Below are 18,538 nucleotides of genomic sequence, written 5' to 3'. Positions count from 1 at the left end.
AATAATTTCACCACAACCCATCCCTTCTCGGAGAAGTGTCCAGACAGAAATGTCTAGGAGTGAGCTCAGCTGGGGAGATCTAGAAAGAACCACCAACAACCGAGTGAAATGGAGGATATTTATCAATGGCATGCTCCCTAGAGGAGCAAAGGGCTTATTGTCCATCCCTTCAAGCAAACAACAAGTGGGAGTCGAACTCTTCTTTTTTGTTTGATTCCGTGATTCTCAGGCTGACTTAACTTTGGTTTTAAATGTGCACTCTATCCATCAAAACTTAATTAAAATCCTCTTCAGTCACCTCTCATATTCAGTGTTCTTTATTCCATTTAGCTTTAATGTTTATGACAGAGAGTGTAAATTAAGGTTTTACAGCCAAAGGGCCCTAGTTTCGTGGCGCAGCGCAGGGTGGCGGAGCCAGCGTAATGCAAGTTTCGACCAGCGCAGCCTTGCGCACGGTCAGTTTGGCAGTTTGGTGGATTGCCGGCGCCAAGATGGGTGTGGCGGCGCAGCAGGGGGAGGCGTCACAGATTCAGCTTGGTGCAGCGGAAGTTTCGTGGCAAAAAGCCTCGCCGAGACTTCGCTGAAAGCCTGCCAGCTCCAACCTGGTCTACTCTTGGCATAAGGCGCAAATAAAGTCCATTCATTCAAGGCGAGTTACAGCTGGCGGAGTGGCAGTTTGGCTGACGGCGTGCAGTGCACACACGTCACCGAGACCTCACAGGCAGGTTTCCACAGTTCCAGGCACATTTAAATGCAATAAATAATCACAACAAACACTATTTCCATCCATCCATCCATCCATTGTCTACCGCTTATCCTGTATTCAGGGTCGCGGGGGGGCTGGAGCCGATCCCAGCTGTCATTGGGCAAAGGCAGGGTTCACCCTGGACAGGACGCCAGTCTATCACAGGGCTAACATGAAGAGACACAAACACTATTTAATGCAACTAATTGAATCAACACGTGTAGTGGCAGCTTTCCAGCAGCCACTTCTGGGAGCGGATACAACCGGACAACGCGCGTCGTAAATTATAGATCCATTTATTTGTTCCTTCTTCGTCAATACAAACATAGATGTCCCTATCGCATTCACGCGGTTGAAAAATTGTTTGCCACTTCCGCCTCACATGGTCATAGGTAACCCATCACTATATCAAGCTACAACGTCCGACGTCACATTCCATTGGCTTGACAGATTGCGGCAGTCAATACGTTTTCACACATAGAATTACGTTATTTTTAAACCATAATTCACCATACTATTAAACCATATTCCATAAACTTAAATATTATAATTATTTCAACCGTGTTATCAATCTTAATAACTTAATTTGCAACATAAATATCAAAATGGCTCCAACACTCCGGCCCCTAATTGGCCATAATAAGGCAATTCATAACAAGATATTCATGGGAGCCACACAGTTCAAAGAGTCCATTGCAATATTATTCATGTTTCACATTTCTTTTTTTTTCTTTTTTTTTCACATATTTGTTTCAATGGTTCATGAAAAGTCCAGCCGGAAAAGGCTTTCTTCTTTCAAAAATATTACCCCTTATAAAAATCAAGGGGAATTCAGAGTCTTTTCTCAAAAAATATTCCAATAGTCCTTTCGATAGCCCATTCAATAGTCCTTTTGATAGTCCATTCAATAGTCCTTTCGATAGTCCATTCAATAGTCCTTTTCAAATCATATAATTTCACATTAATACATTTAATTTAATCTTTCCATAAACATCAGCAGGTAAGTATCCAACAAATTCGTATGTATTCTTTGCTCGTTCAAAAGTGAAATATACTAGAAAAGGATTTCAGTATTTTATCAAAATAAATGTTATGTTTGTTAGCAGTGTAGTGTGGTGTGTGTCAGTGTGTAAGTCAGTCAGTCGGGTCAGTAAGATGGTCAGTCAGGACATGTCTTTGAGGAGACACAGCTTGGTAATAGGTCTTTCCAGGATGTTTGTCTGAGTTTTTACTTTGAGACGACGTACACATCCCTTTGCGTCTGGAAAGGTTTCCATGATACGTCCCATAGGCCAGGAGTTTCGTGGAGAGGTCTCATCTATGATCAGTACTATGTCTCCAGGTTTCAGATTTCTTTTGACTTCATTCCATTTTTGTCTCTCCTGCATTAGCGGGAGATACTCCCGTGTCCATCTTTTCCAGAAGAGGTCTGACAGGTACTGAACCTGTTTCCACCTTCTTCTAGAGTAGCTGTCCTGTTTGGAAAAGAGCCCGGGTGGAAGAATGGGTTTTCCTTTCAAGAGCAGAAGGTGGTTTGGAGTTAGGGGTTCAGGATCTTTGGAGTCTCCAGATGATACTGTAATGGGACGGGCATTGAGAACTGCCTCCACTTCGCACAAGGCAGTTTGAAGACATTCGTCATTCAGGGTCTGTTCCTTTGTGATGGAGTAAAGGATTTTTTTTATGATTCGAATGAGACGTTCCCACACGCCTCCGTGGTGGGAACCATAAGGCGGGTTGAAACTCCATTTGATGCCTTTTGTATTCATTGAATCCTGTATTTTATTCCTGTTCAGGTGAGCAAGTGCCTCTTTTAATTCTCGCTCTGCACCCACGAAATTTGTTCCGTTGTCTGAAACTATTTCTTTGATTTGACCACGTCTGCAGATGAATCTTCGCAAGGCTGAGATACATGAATCTGTGTCCATGGAGTAAGCCATCTCCAAGTGTACAGCCCTACTGACAAGACTTGTAAACAAGGCTCCGTATCTCTTCACCCGGCTACGGCCACTCTTGACTTCTATGGGCCCGAAATAGTCCAGGCCAGTGTGAGTGAACGGGGGGAGATCTGGTGTTATGCGTATGAGCGGTAAATCAGCCATTTTCTGTTTCATAGCACTGCCATGCCATCGTCTGCAGAGTGTGCAATCGCGGGTTATTTTCCTTGCAGCCTGATTGGCTTTGGGAATCCAATATTTTGTTCTTAGCTTAGAAAGCATCTGATTTTTTCCACAATGACCAACCAGATGGTGGGTGTGGTTCAGAAGAAGTTTTGAGAAGTGGTCTACATTAGACAGAATAGCCGGGTGTTTGAAGTCCTCCGGCATAGCCAACTTACTTAATCTACCGCCCACTCTCAGTATTCCATCACTAAGAATGGGGTCCAACTTGTATAGTCTGCTACTCCTTCTTACAGCTTGGCCTGCTCTTAAGGCATTCACTTCATCCCTGAAGGCTTTCTGTTGAACATAAGCAACAAGTGATTCCTCAGCTTCTGTAAAATCCTGCACGGACAGTTGCTGGTCAGATAGCTGCTTGTCTTTCACATATTCTGATTTAACTGATGCACTGTGTGAGGTATATGCTTTTTTCAATTGGATCAAGTGTCTCAGGGTCCCTTTGAACTTCAAAAGCCACGCCGTAGATCTGATGAGTTTGTCCCATGATGAGAAGGATTCGATGAAGTGAGTCAGAGGGTCTTCGTGGACTGTTGTTGCGAAGGCCACAACAGTTTTCTTTACCTCTGAGTCACTGTCAGAAAGTACTAGTGGTTGAGTGGAAAGTTTCGGCCAGTCAGCTTCGCATTTGGCCAGAAAGTCTGGACCGTTAAGCCAAGATCTTTCTTTCAGAAAAGCATCAGCTTGCATTCCCCTAGACGCATTGTCTGCTGGGTTGAGGTCAGTCTTAATGTGAAGCCACTGAGATTTCTGTGTCAGGTCACGAATCAGGGATACTCGGTTAGCCACAAAGGTCTTGAATCTCTGAGTGTCACTCGGAATGTACTTCAGGACAGAAGTACTATCAGTCCAGAAGAAGGAGTTTGAGATCTGAAGCCCCAGTTCTTTCCTGAGCATATTGTCAATACGAGTGGCCAAAACCGCTGCAGTGAGCTCCATTCTGGGGATTGTGACCACTTTTAGGGGTGCAACCCTCGCTTTTCCCATCACTAACGTAATGTGAGGAGGTTTGCTTCCGCTGGTAAATCTTATGTAGCTGACAGTCCCATAGCCACTTTCGCTGGCATCGCAGAAGTGGTGTAATTGGGTGTCAGTGACATCAAAATCTACGGGTTTGTAGCATCTTTCGATTCTGAAGTCGGAAATCCCGTGAAGATCTTTCTGCCACTCGCTCCATTTTGACGCAAGGGCAGGTGGGATTTCCCCATCCCATCCGCAGTTGATCTTACACAGCTCCTGCTGTATCAGTTTCCCTGTGAGCATCACTGGCGATAAGAATCCCAGAGGATCGTAAACAGAATTGAGCACAGACAAGATTCCCCTTCGACTAACTGGCTGTTGTTTCGGGGTGATGTCAAAGAAGAATGTATCGGACTCGACATCCCACCGCATGCCAAGTGCTCTCTCCACAGGAAGCTTGTCTTTCTCAAGGTCAATGTTCTTTACTTCTTTTGCCTTTTCCTCTACGGGTAAAGATGCAAGGACAGAACGGCTGTTGCTGGTCCATTTGGTAAGTTTAAATCCTCCAGTTGCACATATTTTCTTTAAGTTCTGAACCAGACTAATGGCTTGGTTTTCATCTGGAACTGATTTAACACAGTCATCCACATAGAAATTGTGACGAATAGTGTTCAGTGCTGAGCTATCGGCTTTCCCTTCATTATCCTCAGCTGTCTGCTTGAGGGCAAAATTTGCACAGCTGGGAGATGAAACTGCACCGAATAGATGCACAGTCATTCGAAATTCCCTCAGTGCTTGAGTAGTGTCGCCACCTGGCCACCACAAGAACCTCAGAAAGTCCACATCCGTTTCAGGAATCTTCACTTGGTGGAACATTCCTTCGATGTCTCCCATCACAGCTACTGGTTCCTGTCTGAACTTCAGAAGTACACCTAGCAAGGTGTTTGTAAGGTCTGGGCCTTGTAGTAGCTCTGTGTTCAAAGAGGTACCTCTGTAGGCCGAAGTACAGTCGAAGACCACCCGGATTGTTTTTTTACGTTTGTGGTACACTTTGTGGTGGGGAATGTACCAGAGTCTCCCATCAGTCCGGTGGAGCTGTTCTTCGGGTACCATCTCTGCATGTCCTTTCAATAAGAAATCGTTCATGAAACACACGTAATCCTTCTTAAATGATTCATCCTTCTCAAGTCTTTTCTTAAGGCCATATGCTCTTTGTTCAGCCATTTGCCTATTATTTGGCATACGAAGATCATCCTTACGGAAAGGAAGTCGGATTTCATAATGACCGTCTCTTTTCCTTAAAGATTCTTTCATGATTTGCAGAAATCTTTTATCTTCGAATGAATGTTCGTCTTTCTCCTCATAGCTCAATTCGGGGAAGTCTTGATTGTACTGTTGGATCAGAAGATCGCCCAAGCGAGCCACTGATATTCTGTTTGTCATTATTTGTGGTCGTCCATGTTTGTTTACATGTGAGCTAATTCCCAGTGGGCCATTAACTATCCATCCAAGGTGTGTCAGGACAGCATACGGGCCATTGTCCTGGCTGTTGATGACCTTGAGTGGTTCCATGGCTTTGGGGATGTTCATCCCAATCAACAGACTCACGTCAGCTTCAATGGAGTTCAGTTTGACCTCATTTAGGTAAGGCCATTGTTTTAGATCCTCTTCTCTTGGGATGTTCTTATCACTTACAGGAATTGTGCATTGTGTGAAGATCTCTGGGAGTTCGATGAAGTCTTTGCCATCAAGGCTGCTTACTTCCAGTCCACATAATTTGAAGGTTTTTACTGGCTTTTCATAGCACATGGTTTGAAGCAGAATTTCTGTTTTCCTCCCTCTGACAGACAGTTCTTCCATTAGTTTTTCTGTACAGAAGGTAGCGGAACTCCCGGGATCCAGGAATGCATATGTTTTTATGGCATGACTACCTTTGGTCGCCTTCACTATCACGGGTACAATTGCCAATTTGTGGTCTGTATTGCCGGCCTCTGTTTGGTCGGTTGGTGGCAGGGTAACTGTGACCGAGTTGGCTTGAACGGCTGTGCCACCACTAGTATTGTTCGTGGCTACTACAGGTGCTTTAGTGTCTATGGCGCCATCTGTTGGCCAGTTTTCGATGTGTAAGAGTATTGGGTGTTTCTTATCACATGAGTGGCAAGTCAGGCGTTTCTTACATGTTTTGCTGAGATGTCCTTTTGTCAAACAGGCAAAACAAAATCCATGTTTCTTTAGAAATTCAATTTTCTCTTTGTGTGGGAGTTTTGACATTGCTTCACATCTTTCCATTGCATGCTCTCTATTACAGTAAACACAGGGTTTGGAAAAAGCATAACTTTCATTGAAAGGAGTGACATTTCTAAATTGATTTATCTTTTCTTTTACATTGGCTTTTGCAACAGCACTAGTGGTGACTGGAGAGACTGCAGTGAGAAAGCTCTGCTTGCTGGCAGATTTTCTATAGGGCAGGTTCACTGTAGGTGCTCTCACCTTTGCTTCTCTGCGAACGTCTTGAATGTCGCCAAAGACCGGATCCTGCAATATTCTGGACTGTTTCTCAATTAATCTGACGAGATCATTAAATTTAGGCCTCTGTTGTGTTTGTTCCGTAATGTCACATACCACTGTTCTCCATCTCTCTCTGAGTTTGTATGGGAGCTTGGAGACTATTTGTTTCATATTGGATTGCAAGTCAAGTTCCGACATGTATTGAAGGTTTTGGGCAGCATTACAGCAACTTCTTAAATATAACGCATAACTGTAAAGTGCCTTTCCATCATCTGGTCTGATTACAGTCTAAGGCCTTCTCCATATAGGCAGTCGTGATTTTAAAGTCATTGCCAAAGTGTCGCTTGAGCAGGCGCTTGGCTTCAGCATATCCTTCCGCAGCGTCCATGTGAAAACAGCTTCTGACAAGTTCTTTCGGTTGTCCGACTGTATATTGTTCCAAAAAGTAAAGTCGGTCTTCGTTACTGTCAGTCTTATCTTCTATGTTGTATTTGATTGCTTGCATGAACAACTGAAATTCCAGGGGGTTACCATTGAACACGGGAACTTCCTTCTTTGGAAGTGCTGATTGGGCTACAACAGATACAAGCAGATTTGTCAAGTCTGAGTTATCTAGGGGTTCTAATGGTTCTCTTCCCGGAGTAGATTGTGCTCTTCTTGGTTGAGTCGAAGTAGTTCTAGTGCCTCCACTTGATAAGTTGAGCCTAGTTGTTGCAGCAGTGGTTGTTTGCGGTACTGCCATTGATTTCTGGGCTAGGCCGTCACGCATAGCCCTCTGTAATGGTGTTTTAGGTACTGCTCCCAGATCCACGAAATCCGGCTGAGATATCCCTGCCACTCTGCTGCTTTCCACTGATTCGGAAATTGGTTCCTCCGTTCTGTGTGATTTCTCCATATATTTCTCCAGGTAAGCATTCATACCATCCTCAGGTCTGAAAGCCATTCCTGCTGTTGCTTCAGTTGGATCAATTTCTTCTATGGCCTCTAGTTTGGCATTTGTGACAGCAAGATCCTCTCTTAGTTGAAATGCTTCCATTTTAGCTCGCAGTTAAAGCTTTTCCATTTCCGTTTCCATTTCCATTTCGTGTTTCTCTCTCAATGACTTAGCTCTGGCCAGTAAACCAGCTTTATCCACAGCAATTTTAATTCGCGCAGAATAAACTGATGATGCTTTAGAACTACTCTTAGATACCATTGACACACTATCATGCACATCATCAGGTGATTGTGGGTCTTGCTGACGTCTTAACCATATCTCGGTTTAACAAATAAAGTCATTAAACTTTGCTATCTTCGGTTCATACCAGTCAACATTTTCATTCTCTTTCACGTCATCAGATAAAAGCATTTGAACTGATTCATGAGATGTTTTAAATGTCTTCAATATTTTATGAAACTCTTCCAATTGTGCTTTCACAGCAACAGAATCTCCTCTACCAAATCTTATTTCATTATTAATCTCATTCATTTTTCGAGTGCAGTGCCCAAGTTTGCCACGACGAGTTGCGCTGAGCTCTTTAATCCCATGTCTGCTCTGATGTTGCTCACCCGTGTCTGGGCCTATGGCCTCCTCTTCCTCAGACATGATCTCGGTTATTTTATTTCGTTTTATAAATAATTATTCCTTCCCATGTCGCATCAACATACAAATAAACAGCGTCTTAATTTCTTTAATTCCTTTAATTCTTGCCGTCGGTTTATTCGTTCCTATAGATATGTTGTGCGCATAATTTATTCATTTGCAAAATCGTAATTATTTTGTAGATTTATTGCAGGTTATGCTTAGTTACTGAAGTCTTAGTTTGTCATAAGCAATATTCTTAAAAGAGTCCACGTTGAATTAACACGTCGGGATCTCAGCGATCGCTTAAATACTTCTTTCCTGCGATCGCGCAATTCGGATTGTTCCATCAAACGTTTCAATCTCTCCTGATGTCTGATCGTATGGGTCTTGATTGCGCAATTCGGATTGTCCCATCAAACGTTTCATTCTCTCCTGATGTCCGATCGTATGGGTCATGATTGCGCAATTCGGATTGTCCCATCAAACATTTCGGTCTCTCCTAACGTCTGATCGTATATGGGTCTCTGAAGACAATGGAAATCGCCGGGTACTCACGAAGAAGCAAGTTGATGCTGAATGTGTTCCAGCGTATTTCCAAGCACAGCTCCAAGATGCAATCCGCCAGTTTCCTTTGTCCGACGTTTCGGATGGGCAATTTTTCAACTTAATGTAGTGGCAGCTTTCCAGCAGCCACTTCTGGGAGCGGATACAACCGGACAACGCACGTCGTAAATTATAGATCCATTTATTTGTTCCTTCTTCGTCAATACAAACATAGATGTCCCTATCGCATTCACGCGGTTGAAAAATTGTTTGCCACTTCCGCCTCACATGGTCATAGGTAACCCATCACTATATCAAGCTACAACGTCCGACGTTACATTCCATTGGCTTGACAGATTGCGGCAGTCAATCCGTTTTCACACATAGAATTACGTTATTTTTAAACCATAATTCACCATACTATTAAACCATATTCCATAAACTTAAATATTATAATTATTTCAACCGTGTTATCAATCTTAATAACTTAATTTGCAACATAAATATCAAAATGGCTCCAACAACACGTGAATTTATATCTATATAGATTGTCCCGTCACATCAGAAGTCAGATCAAAGGTGGATTGCACGCGTAAAGGAAACTCAGCCTCTCGGACCAAAACATCTCCCTCTCTCTCTCCTGTTTTTCATATCTATCCACTGCTAATAAAATGCGTCTAAAAATATATAAAAAAAAAAAAAATACAGCAGCTCATGCCTGGTCTGAGGTCTCGTGCCTCGGCAGCCTGTTGTCCGTGGAGAGACGCGCAACTTTGCCACGAGCTGGAATCGGAGTTGGGGCTGCAGCTGGTCTGAGCGGCACGCGAGGTCCTGGTGTCCCGCCGCAGATGATGAAGACGATGATGATGATGATGAATGCAGGGCCGGCTCTACCTAATTTTATGCCCTAGGCGAGATTGCTCTCCGGTGCCCCCCCCCCCCCCACCCCCACACACACACACACACACACACGAATTACACCAGCCAAATGAACAATCACACATGTTTAATTTGAACAACAACAGCAAACAGCAAAAAATCACAACTTTCAAGTATTGAATTACAGCAACCACAAGAACAATCACAACAGTTTCATTTGAACAACAACAACAAACTTTCAGGTAACTCTTTCCAGCGTGTCTTTCACTTCAACTAAAATTGTACACGTCTGGACTTCCTTGCAGCAAAAGCATCTATGGTATCATCAAATGACACCTGCCTAGACACTTCACGGTTGATGCTCATCAGTGCAAGTCCATTTAACCGCTCTTGAGACATGGTGGATCTCAGGTAGGTTTTGATCAGCTTCAATTTGGAGAAGCTCCTCTCTGCAGCAGCCACTGTCACAGGAATCGTGACAGCAATCCTCAGGCCCACCCACATGTTAGGGTAAACTTCCTTCAGTTTCTTCTCCTGTAGGAAGCTGAGAAGTTCAAATGTTGTCTTTTTCCCCTTTTCCATGTCTGGGAAACTCTGCAACTCCTGTGTCAGTTCCTCCCAGTCCAGGTCTGACTGTCCATTACAGCTTAGGGTTTTGCTCAGTGTTTCACATTGTTTTCTCAGGTCTTCATTGGGCAGCTCAGGGAAGTTGACAAGAACACCAAATGTCTTCTCAACTTCACCCAATGCCTGAAATCGTTCCTGCAGTGAGACAATGGAAACATCCACCACCACATTGAAAAAGGAAACTTCCATTTTCCTTAGTGCGTCTGTCATTTCCTGGTCAGGAATCTCATAGGAGAACTGTCTCTTAGTTTTTCGAATTCTCTTCTGCTTAAGGACAGCCTCTACATTCATTTTTTCACACATCTCCTTGGCACACACTTGAGCTAAAGCAAATCCACTGTCTCTGTAGCCCACAAGGGAAGCTTCAGTTTTCCTGAGTAGATCAACTGCAACATCCATTTGCATTGTTTCTGACTGCAATAATTTGCTGACATGTTTGATGTTTGTCAGGATGTCATGCCAGACCACAGTACAGATTGAGAATCTGTAAGATCCAACCTCTTCAGCTAGAGATTGTGCCTCGATTTTTATAGTTGGGTCTGTGGCGTTGTCCCTCACCTCTATGAGTGCATCTCTGACTTCTGCAGCCTGGTATCTCACGGCCTCTACACTGCTGATTCGACTCTCCCATCTGGTATCTGACCAGGATTTCAGGGTTGTGGTGACATGTCTTTTTAAAATGGACCATCGCTGAGTGGAGGCAGAAAAAAGTGTGAACAGCTTCTGCAGGTAGCCAAAGTAGCAAGTGGCATCTGCAGAGCTTTTTGCTGCATCAGCCATCACCAGATTCACTGTGTGTGCTCCACATGGCACAAATAGAGCCCTTGGGTTTTTTTCAAGAAGCCTAGCCTGGACTCCTTTCTTCTTCCCTTTCATATTTGCTCCATTATCATAAGACTGCCCTCTACAGTCTTCAAATGGGATGCCGAGCTCTTCCAGTCTCTTCAGAATGAGGGTTGAAAGGCTTTCTCCTGTGGACTCCTCTACCTCAAGGAACCCCATAAAGTGCTCTTTTATGTGTGGGGTGTCCTCAACTGCAACATGACGTATGATGACAGATAGTTGCTCTTTATGGCTTAAATCAGGGGTGCAATCCAAAATTATTGAAAAGTATTTGTTCTGATGAATTTCTTGGACCATTGCCTCAACAATCTTTTCACCAATGCAACTGATGAGCTCATTTTGAATATTTTTTCCGAAATAGGATGTATGGCTAACTCGTGTTTCCACGTCAGTTACATGCTGCTTCAGTACTGTGTCAAACTTGGCCATGAGCTCTACTTCTTTCAGGAAGTTTCCATTATCTGGTTCATGGAGTCTTTCTGTGGTTCCCCTGAGAGCAATATTTCGCTCTGCCAGTGACTGTATAATGGCCACTAACCTGGTCAACACTTCACGCCACCGCCTCCTTTCAGCTTCTATTAGTGCCATCTCAACTCTGTCTATTGTTTGTTCCTTGTCAAGACGAGTTTCAAGCTCCTTCCATGAGGTCATGTGTTTCCAATGTTCTGGACTGTTCTCATGACTTTTAAGTACATCGCTGCAATTCTTCCAGTCATTTAGTCCATCACTGATTAGTTTATATGGTTTTTGTGAGAACAGCTTGCAACAGAAGCAGTACAAACTGTTGTTTTTAATGGAATATACCATCCAAGTTCTCCTGATCTTTTCCCCATTGATTAAGTGTCTATGGAAGTAGTGGTGATGGCAACTTCTCCCATCTCCTCTTTTTGGGAATTCAAAGTCCGGTTTCAGCTGATATGGCCCTCTGTGGACTAACTCCACCCTCACCTTATCAGACAGGGAAGGCCATTCAGCAGGGTCTAATGGTGCTGCCTTGAGAGTTATTTCATGGACCTGAGGATCTGTTGATGGGCCTGGGGTGTCCTCAGGCTGTGAAACAGTGCATGCTGCGCTTGTCCCTTCACCTGCCAGAAAATCAAACACATATGCAAATATAAATTTTAATCCTTCAGTATTAGTAAAGTCACACAATGATTTACAAATTACAGGACATCAGGCAATAAACACATCTTAAAGGAGAAATCCGGTCATTTTTGACCCCATGTCCGTTGTCCTCAGGGTCATCCCGACTTATTAGAAGCAAAAAACCCGACAAAAATTGACGTTGCCTAGCCCGAGATCTGTACCTGCCTGGCAGCCTTCCAGACTCGCTACAATGCTAACCCATTGGGGCACCGTTGTATCTGCTTTCCTGGGCCTCAGAAAACAATTCCAAGACCTATGCAACACAGGTTGGGTCCGTACGAGACACCACGGCGCTCGTTTAGCACAAATAGTGTGGCAAAACGACTTAAATATGTGTGTTTTAGCATGAAGTTACTCACCTCAAATCACCCCGTAGAGTAGACATTAGCAGTAGACAGCCGAGCGCCTGTCGTCCCTCCCAGTCACCGCAGAAACGAAAACGTTTTTCACGTAGTTTTGATTTTGTATCCATAAAGAAACGACTGAGCAGTGCAGTCGTCCTGTCCGTAATAAATCCATGAAGCCGAAGTCCACGCCTCGTCTCCTCCTCGTCTCCCACTTCTTCTCCTCCCTCTTTCCCACTTGCGCGGGTGGGCGAGACGGGAGGCGTGCCTGCGCTAGCCTACGCGGTGCACAAAACTTCCAGGCGGACACATCCCGTCGGCGTGGCGCACGTGCATTGCGTGCTGACTGCGCCTGGTCTACGAAACTAGGGCCCAATGTGACGAGACCAATAAATGACAGGCCTTCAAAGATCCTCACGTTTACTATGAGAGAATCATCTACCTCATCATGTGCTGCTCGATCTATGACCGGGTCATGGAAAACAAATCCATTGTGTTGTTTATTTTAACTGCTTTGAAACAGTCCTCCAAGGAAGATCAGCAAGCCTTATTCTCTGATCTGCTCCCATTGGCCATGTTACGTTTTTTCAACACTTACTTTCCCATTTCAAATTAAAAGCCCTGTCACTTGTGTTTTTCCTCTCCAGGTACATCAGGAGACACAGGTGGATCAGCAATCCAGAGCGTGAGAGGTCTCAGTGGGTTGGATGTGCTGGTGGTTTACCCCAGAGGATGCATCACTCCAGTCCAAGAGAAACACATGATCACCTGTCTGGAGGATAATGTCCATGTGTTTGCAGGTAAATCTAACGAGGCTTCAGGACTAAAGGTTGTTCTTTCATAATAAAACAAACACAATCAAATGTGTGGTTCTACCTCTGCAGCCGACGGCAGCTCAGATGACATTGATCAGCCTCTGCGGCATCTCTTTGCCGATCAGGATCTGGTCAGGTCTCACAATCTCATGAGCCTCAACTCAGTCAACTGGTCTCGAGTCATGATCCAGCTGGCCCATTTCATCTATGCTTACCTGGAGCTCAGTGGTATGGAGCAGGCTGACGGAGAGCTACCTGAGCTGGAGGTGGTGGTGCCCACTGGAGGGGCTGGGAACATTGCAGGTGAGGTGATTACTTCTTTAATTGCATGATTCGGGTGTAACCGTACATATATGTGTCCTGGAAATGTTTGGTACAGGTTGTTTGTCCTTTCGATACAGCCAGTCACCACACAGCTGTTTGTTTTTACTACTCCCACACGCGGAAAATTCATTCTGGAGTGCAAGTTTTACCCGTAAAGTTTTGGTAGCACATTAGTTGTTGTTAGTTGTATCATGCTAGTTGCTTAGCTGGGTTCATTAAGCTCAATGGACCACGACACTGTGTGCCCACTGTTTAACTGAATTCAGGTTCGTCTATGGATACACTTCACATTTCATTTTCAAAAACAGACTGGACGTCCCTATCCTCTCGTATGATCCTGTGTAGTGGGGGTGTGACATCACCAACCAGCTGATAGTCCTGTGTAGTGGGGGTGTGACATCATCAACCAGCTGATGATGGTCCTGTGTGGTGGGGGTGTGACATCACCAACCAGCTGATGGTCCTGTGTGGTGGGGTGTGACATCACCAACCAGCTGATGGTCCTGTGTGGTGGGGTGTGACATCACCAACCAGCTGATGGTCCTGTGTGGTGGGGGGGTGACAATGTGTTTATTAAGGAGTTGTGACCATGACGTCATTGTGTCTGTCTGTTTCTGGCACACAGGCTGTGTAATGGAGATATTGGGCAAATTGGTAACTATTGGTAGCCTAAAGCGCCCAAGAGGTCCTCGTCTGCAAAAAGATCCACATGGTCTTGCAAGACGCGTTCCCTCCTCACGATCTGCAACATCTTGCAGCAGCAGTGAATTCCATGACCTGGCCTATAAATAATGTGATTGATCACTGATTATTGGATGGCATGGTTCCCACTTAACATAATTGATGTGAATTAATTTGTTAGTGTAGTGTTTTGTTTTATTTTACAAGACGACAATCCTTACAATCCGTCATAATCCGTCATATAATGGAAATAATCATTGAAGAAGATTATACAAATATTTCTTAAATCCTACAATATTATACAACTGTAGAATTGAAGGACACGCAAGACCAAACCAAATATGTCAGCACTCAAATGTGCATACGTGTGCTCAGCCAACATACTAGATATAGGGAAGTTAAGTCCTGTCCCTTCCTGTGTTCCACTTGGGACCTTATTTTGGAAAAAATATGTACGTTAGTCAACGGTGAGAGACAATTCATTATTCATCCCATTTCAATTGTTTAGATACAGATATATCTGTGATTATGTGATTTATCAGGTTTTTATTAATTGATCAGAATTGGACTAAATTGTTGACTAATTGTTTCAGTGTTCATTTCTGCTATTTCACTTCCTCATTAGCAGCACAGGTTTCCCTCAACAAAAGGTAATGAATGTGTTGTGTGTCTGTGTCCCAGCTGGCTACATTGTAAAGCAGATGGGATTGCCCCTGAAGCTGGTTGCCATGGTGAACTCTAATGACATAGTGCACAGGACGGTCACCACTGGGGACTTCTCCATGGCGGCTAAGGTCACCAAAACGTTGGCTCCTGCCATAGACATCCAGGTAACACAGTTACACAGCATCAGTGAGAGGCATCCACACAAATAGGAGCAGTTATCGGCCTTCTCGAAAGCCCCAACACGTTCAGGGTATCTGCCAGTTAGCCAGAACACTTCCTGTGTGTAAAAATATAAGAAAAATATATTGACTTTTACAGCATTTTTTGTTAATTTTATAAACAATATATATTCTTCTTACCTACTCTTATCAAATAAATATTAAATGCTGTAAATGTCAATATTTTTTTATTTGGATTTTGGAAAAATTGTTGTCAGTAGTTTATAGAATAAAGCAAAAATGTTTAATTTTACATAATTAAAACATACCTATAAATAGGAGAAAGGGATAATTTCGCAGTGGTCTCTTCATTCTTTCCAGAGCTGTATATGCTAAGACTTGGTCAGGTCTCCCTGGTGTCTGAGCCAGATGCTCATTCAGCGTGTGAGCGTTTCTATTTGATGCAGTCACCTGCTGCATTATGGGTAGAGCAACAAGTATAGTCTAAACAAAGAGATAGTCCCCACTGGAACAGGTCAAAGAGTCCAGGAGAGTGCTGTTAGTGTTCAGCATCAAACTGTCACGTCAGTTGTTCGTTGCGTGAATCATTCGTGTTGATAGTCACCTGATTGGTCAGTAAAGTTAATGTCAAGTTAAGTTCTGATAAAAGTAGACTCGGCATCTTTTCTGAATCTGTCCAAGCGTCTCCTGTAATCCATCAACACATATTCCACATGGTGAAGTCCGGTTTTACCGGCTTTCTCAGGAACCTGAAGTGGACTGAAAGGAAAAGAGTGACGTTCTCTTCAACTCTACCAGAGCTTTCTACACTTACTGTGGGTTCTTCCTGTTTTTAGTAGCTTTCAGCTCCTTCATCTGAATGTATTATCATTTAGTGTCTTTTTGTTCTGGAAGCCTCTCTCTCCCTGCTACAGTACCACTCCACTATTTTCCTCTGTATCTGTATCCAGATATTTTAGCAGGGGATCATATCAAAGTCACAAACAATTTTGATATCATGACAACACTATGGATTTCCACACCGTGTTTACCCACTTTGCCATCCATATAAGGTTTGGTATAGAGGTATTTGTGCAGAACTGTGTGGTCATTCAGGGTTCTGCTTGTTTGCCTGCAGGACCCCTACAACATGGAGCGAGTGTTCTGGCTGCTGCTGGGCAGAGACGGCATGGCAGTGAAGAACATGATGGAGGAGTTTCAACAATCACAAAAACATTCTCTGCCAGAAAACCAGCGTAAACAAGTACCAATCACTGCACCGGCTGTACTGTCAGGCATGCTTCTCTTTTCTTTGTCTGCTGAGATCCACCTCTAACACGTCCATGTTCTACTTCTAGTTGTCGCAGGTTTTATCAACGGGAACGGTGACTGATGCAGGGATCCTGGACACCATGAGGAGATGCTGGGAGGAAAACCAGTATGTTCTGTGTCCTCACACAGCTGTGGCCGTCTGGCATCACTACCACTGTCCTCACAGCCCTCGGATCAACAGGTCAAACAGACTGAATTCATCTGTTCAGCCACATACACACATCTAACTAGTCGGGTTTCTGAGATCATTTCACCTTGAGGAGGAAACACAAGACAGGGGGAAGCAACAACGGACCAGAAGAAGATGAAAAACACTGCTAATTATTACATAATATTTCTATATATTTACTTAGTTACTTAGTAACTGGTCTTTACTTAGTTACTGCTCTTTACTTAGTTACTGCTCTTTACTTAGTAACTGCTCTTTACTTAGTAACTGCTCTTTACTTAACTGGTCTTTACTTAGTAACTGCTCTTTACTTAGTTACTGCTCTTTACTTAGTTACTGCTCTTTACTTAGTTACTGCTCTTTACTTAGTAACTGCTCTTTACTTAGTTACTGCTCTTTACTTAACTGGTCTTTACTTACTGGTCTTTACTTAACTCGTCTTTACTTAGTTACTGCTCTTTACTTAACTGGTCTTTACTTAGTAACTGCTCTTTACTTAACTCGTCTTTACTTAGTTACTGCTCTTTACTTAACTGGTCTTTACTTAGTTACTGGTCTTTACTTAGTAACCGGTCTTTACTTAGTAACTGCTCTTTACTTAACTGGTCTTTACTTAGTTACTGCTCTTTACTTAGTTACTGGTCTTTACTTAGTAACTGCTCTTTACTTAACTCGTCTTTACTTAGTTACTGCTCTTTACTTAGTAACTGCTCTTTACTTAACTGGTATTTACTTAGTTACTGGTCTTTACTTAGTTACTGGTCTGTACTTAGTAACTGCTCTTTACTTAACTGGTATTTACTTAGTTACTCGTCTTTACTTAGTTACTGGTCTTTACTTAACTGGTATTTACTTAGTAACTGATCTTTACTTACTGCAGCAGTTTTCTAAATAATTACTAAAACCCTTTTTGCAGGTGTTACATTGCAACAGCGTCTCCAGCGAAGTTTCAGGCCACCGTGCAGAAGGCTGGCCTGAAGGTTGACCTCCCTGAGGCAGTGCTGGTGTTAGACAAGATGGCCACCCGCTACCAGAAACTGGAGCGCAGCCTGGACTGGTGCAAAGTCTGGGAGGACAGACTGAGAGAGGAAATCCAGTCAGTAAGTTCAGCCAGGAAGAACGGGCAGACTTACTACTGCTGATTGGGAAACAAGTTGTGATGGTGTAATATTGTGTTTTATTGAGAGAACCTGCTGGCCAATAACTGTATATGAGGGAGGTCATGTGATATGAACTCTGAACTTTGTTATCTGGATGTTGTAAATGATGATGTAGGGGTTGGCTCTTTGATGGACTTTGGACTGTGGTGTCATATGAACAGTCTTTGTATTGTGATGTCCTACACCATAAACCAACTATTCACAACATCCAGTCTTATTACTGCTAAACAATAAAATCAAACTGAGTTTAACTGTCTCAAAACCAAGAATTTATTCAAGTATGATACATATCATTGAAACATGAAGTTTGATATTTTCCGTTCAGGAATGCTGATGTTCTTGCCCAGCTGTATTTGATAATAATAATATTAGTAATTTTAATCCAGCTCATTAGCATTTAAAGGTGCAGGCACAGAAACACCCTGTTCTCAGCAGAGCTCATTTGAGCAACTTTTAAACAGCTGAAATTCAGGACCACGGATGGGTTTGGGGCAATGCATATCAAAAACAGTGTTGTTGGACCTCTGACAGATGTGTGAAATTGAGGAAAAACAGTATAATATGGGATCTTTAACATGGTTTACAAGAAAGCAGAAGAAAATAATAACTAATTTAAATTAAATTACTACGTACTCCACCTGGACCCATCAACACACAATGTTTCCAGACATTTTCTGCTGTATTGGAGTTCAGTTTATCAAACTGCAGAAGTTGATGGTTTGAGTGTCAATCAAATGATCTGAATATAATCGCTCAATATATCAATTTATATTAATTATGTATTTACCTTACCTCCATTTTTATATGCACAATTGTAAGTCCCGGTCTGGCCTTGGGGTGGCGCCAGGCTCACACAAGGCTCTTCAGACATTATTAGGAGACTGTAGGTTTCCCTGT

General features: G+C 43.2%; 1 protein-coding gene across 3 annotated transcripts in view; it reads left to right on the top strand.

The window, feature by feature from the left end:
• The window catches only part of thnsl2 (threonine synthase-like 2), a 46,175-nt gene extending 28,297 nt beyond the window's left edge, over positions 1-17,878 (top strand). For all 3 annotated transcript variants that reach the window (XM_084035981.1, XM_084035980.1, XM_084035982.1), the window contains exons 4-9: positions 12,984-13,136; positions 13,221-13,454; positions 14,838-14,986; positions 16,119-16,244; positions 16,339-16,493; positions 17,398-17,878. In XM_084035981.1, the coding sequence (XP_083892107.1) occupies positions 12,984-13,136; positions 13,221-13,454; positions 14,838-14,986; positions 16,119-16,244; positions 16,339-16,493; positions 17,398-17,623 (1,043 nt within the window). In that variant the 3' untranslated portion in view covers positions 17,624-17,878. The remainder of the gene's footprint in view (positions 1-12,983; positions 13,137-13,220; positions 13,455-14,837; positions 14,987-16,118; positions 16,245-16,338; positions 16,494-17,397) is intronic.
• Positions 17,879-18,538: the final 660 nt, after the last annotated feature.

The sequence above is a fragment of the Eutrigla gurnardus genome (genome assembly GCF_963514095.1).
Source record: "Eutrigla gurnardus genome assembly, chromosome: 19".
Classification (NCBI taxonomy): Eukaryota; Metazoa; Chordata; class Actinopteri; order Perciformes; family Triglidae; genus Eutrigla; species Eutrigla gurnardus.
This window is presented reverse-complemented; position numbering and strand designations above follow the sequence as displayed.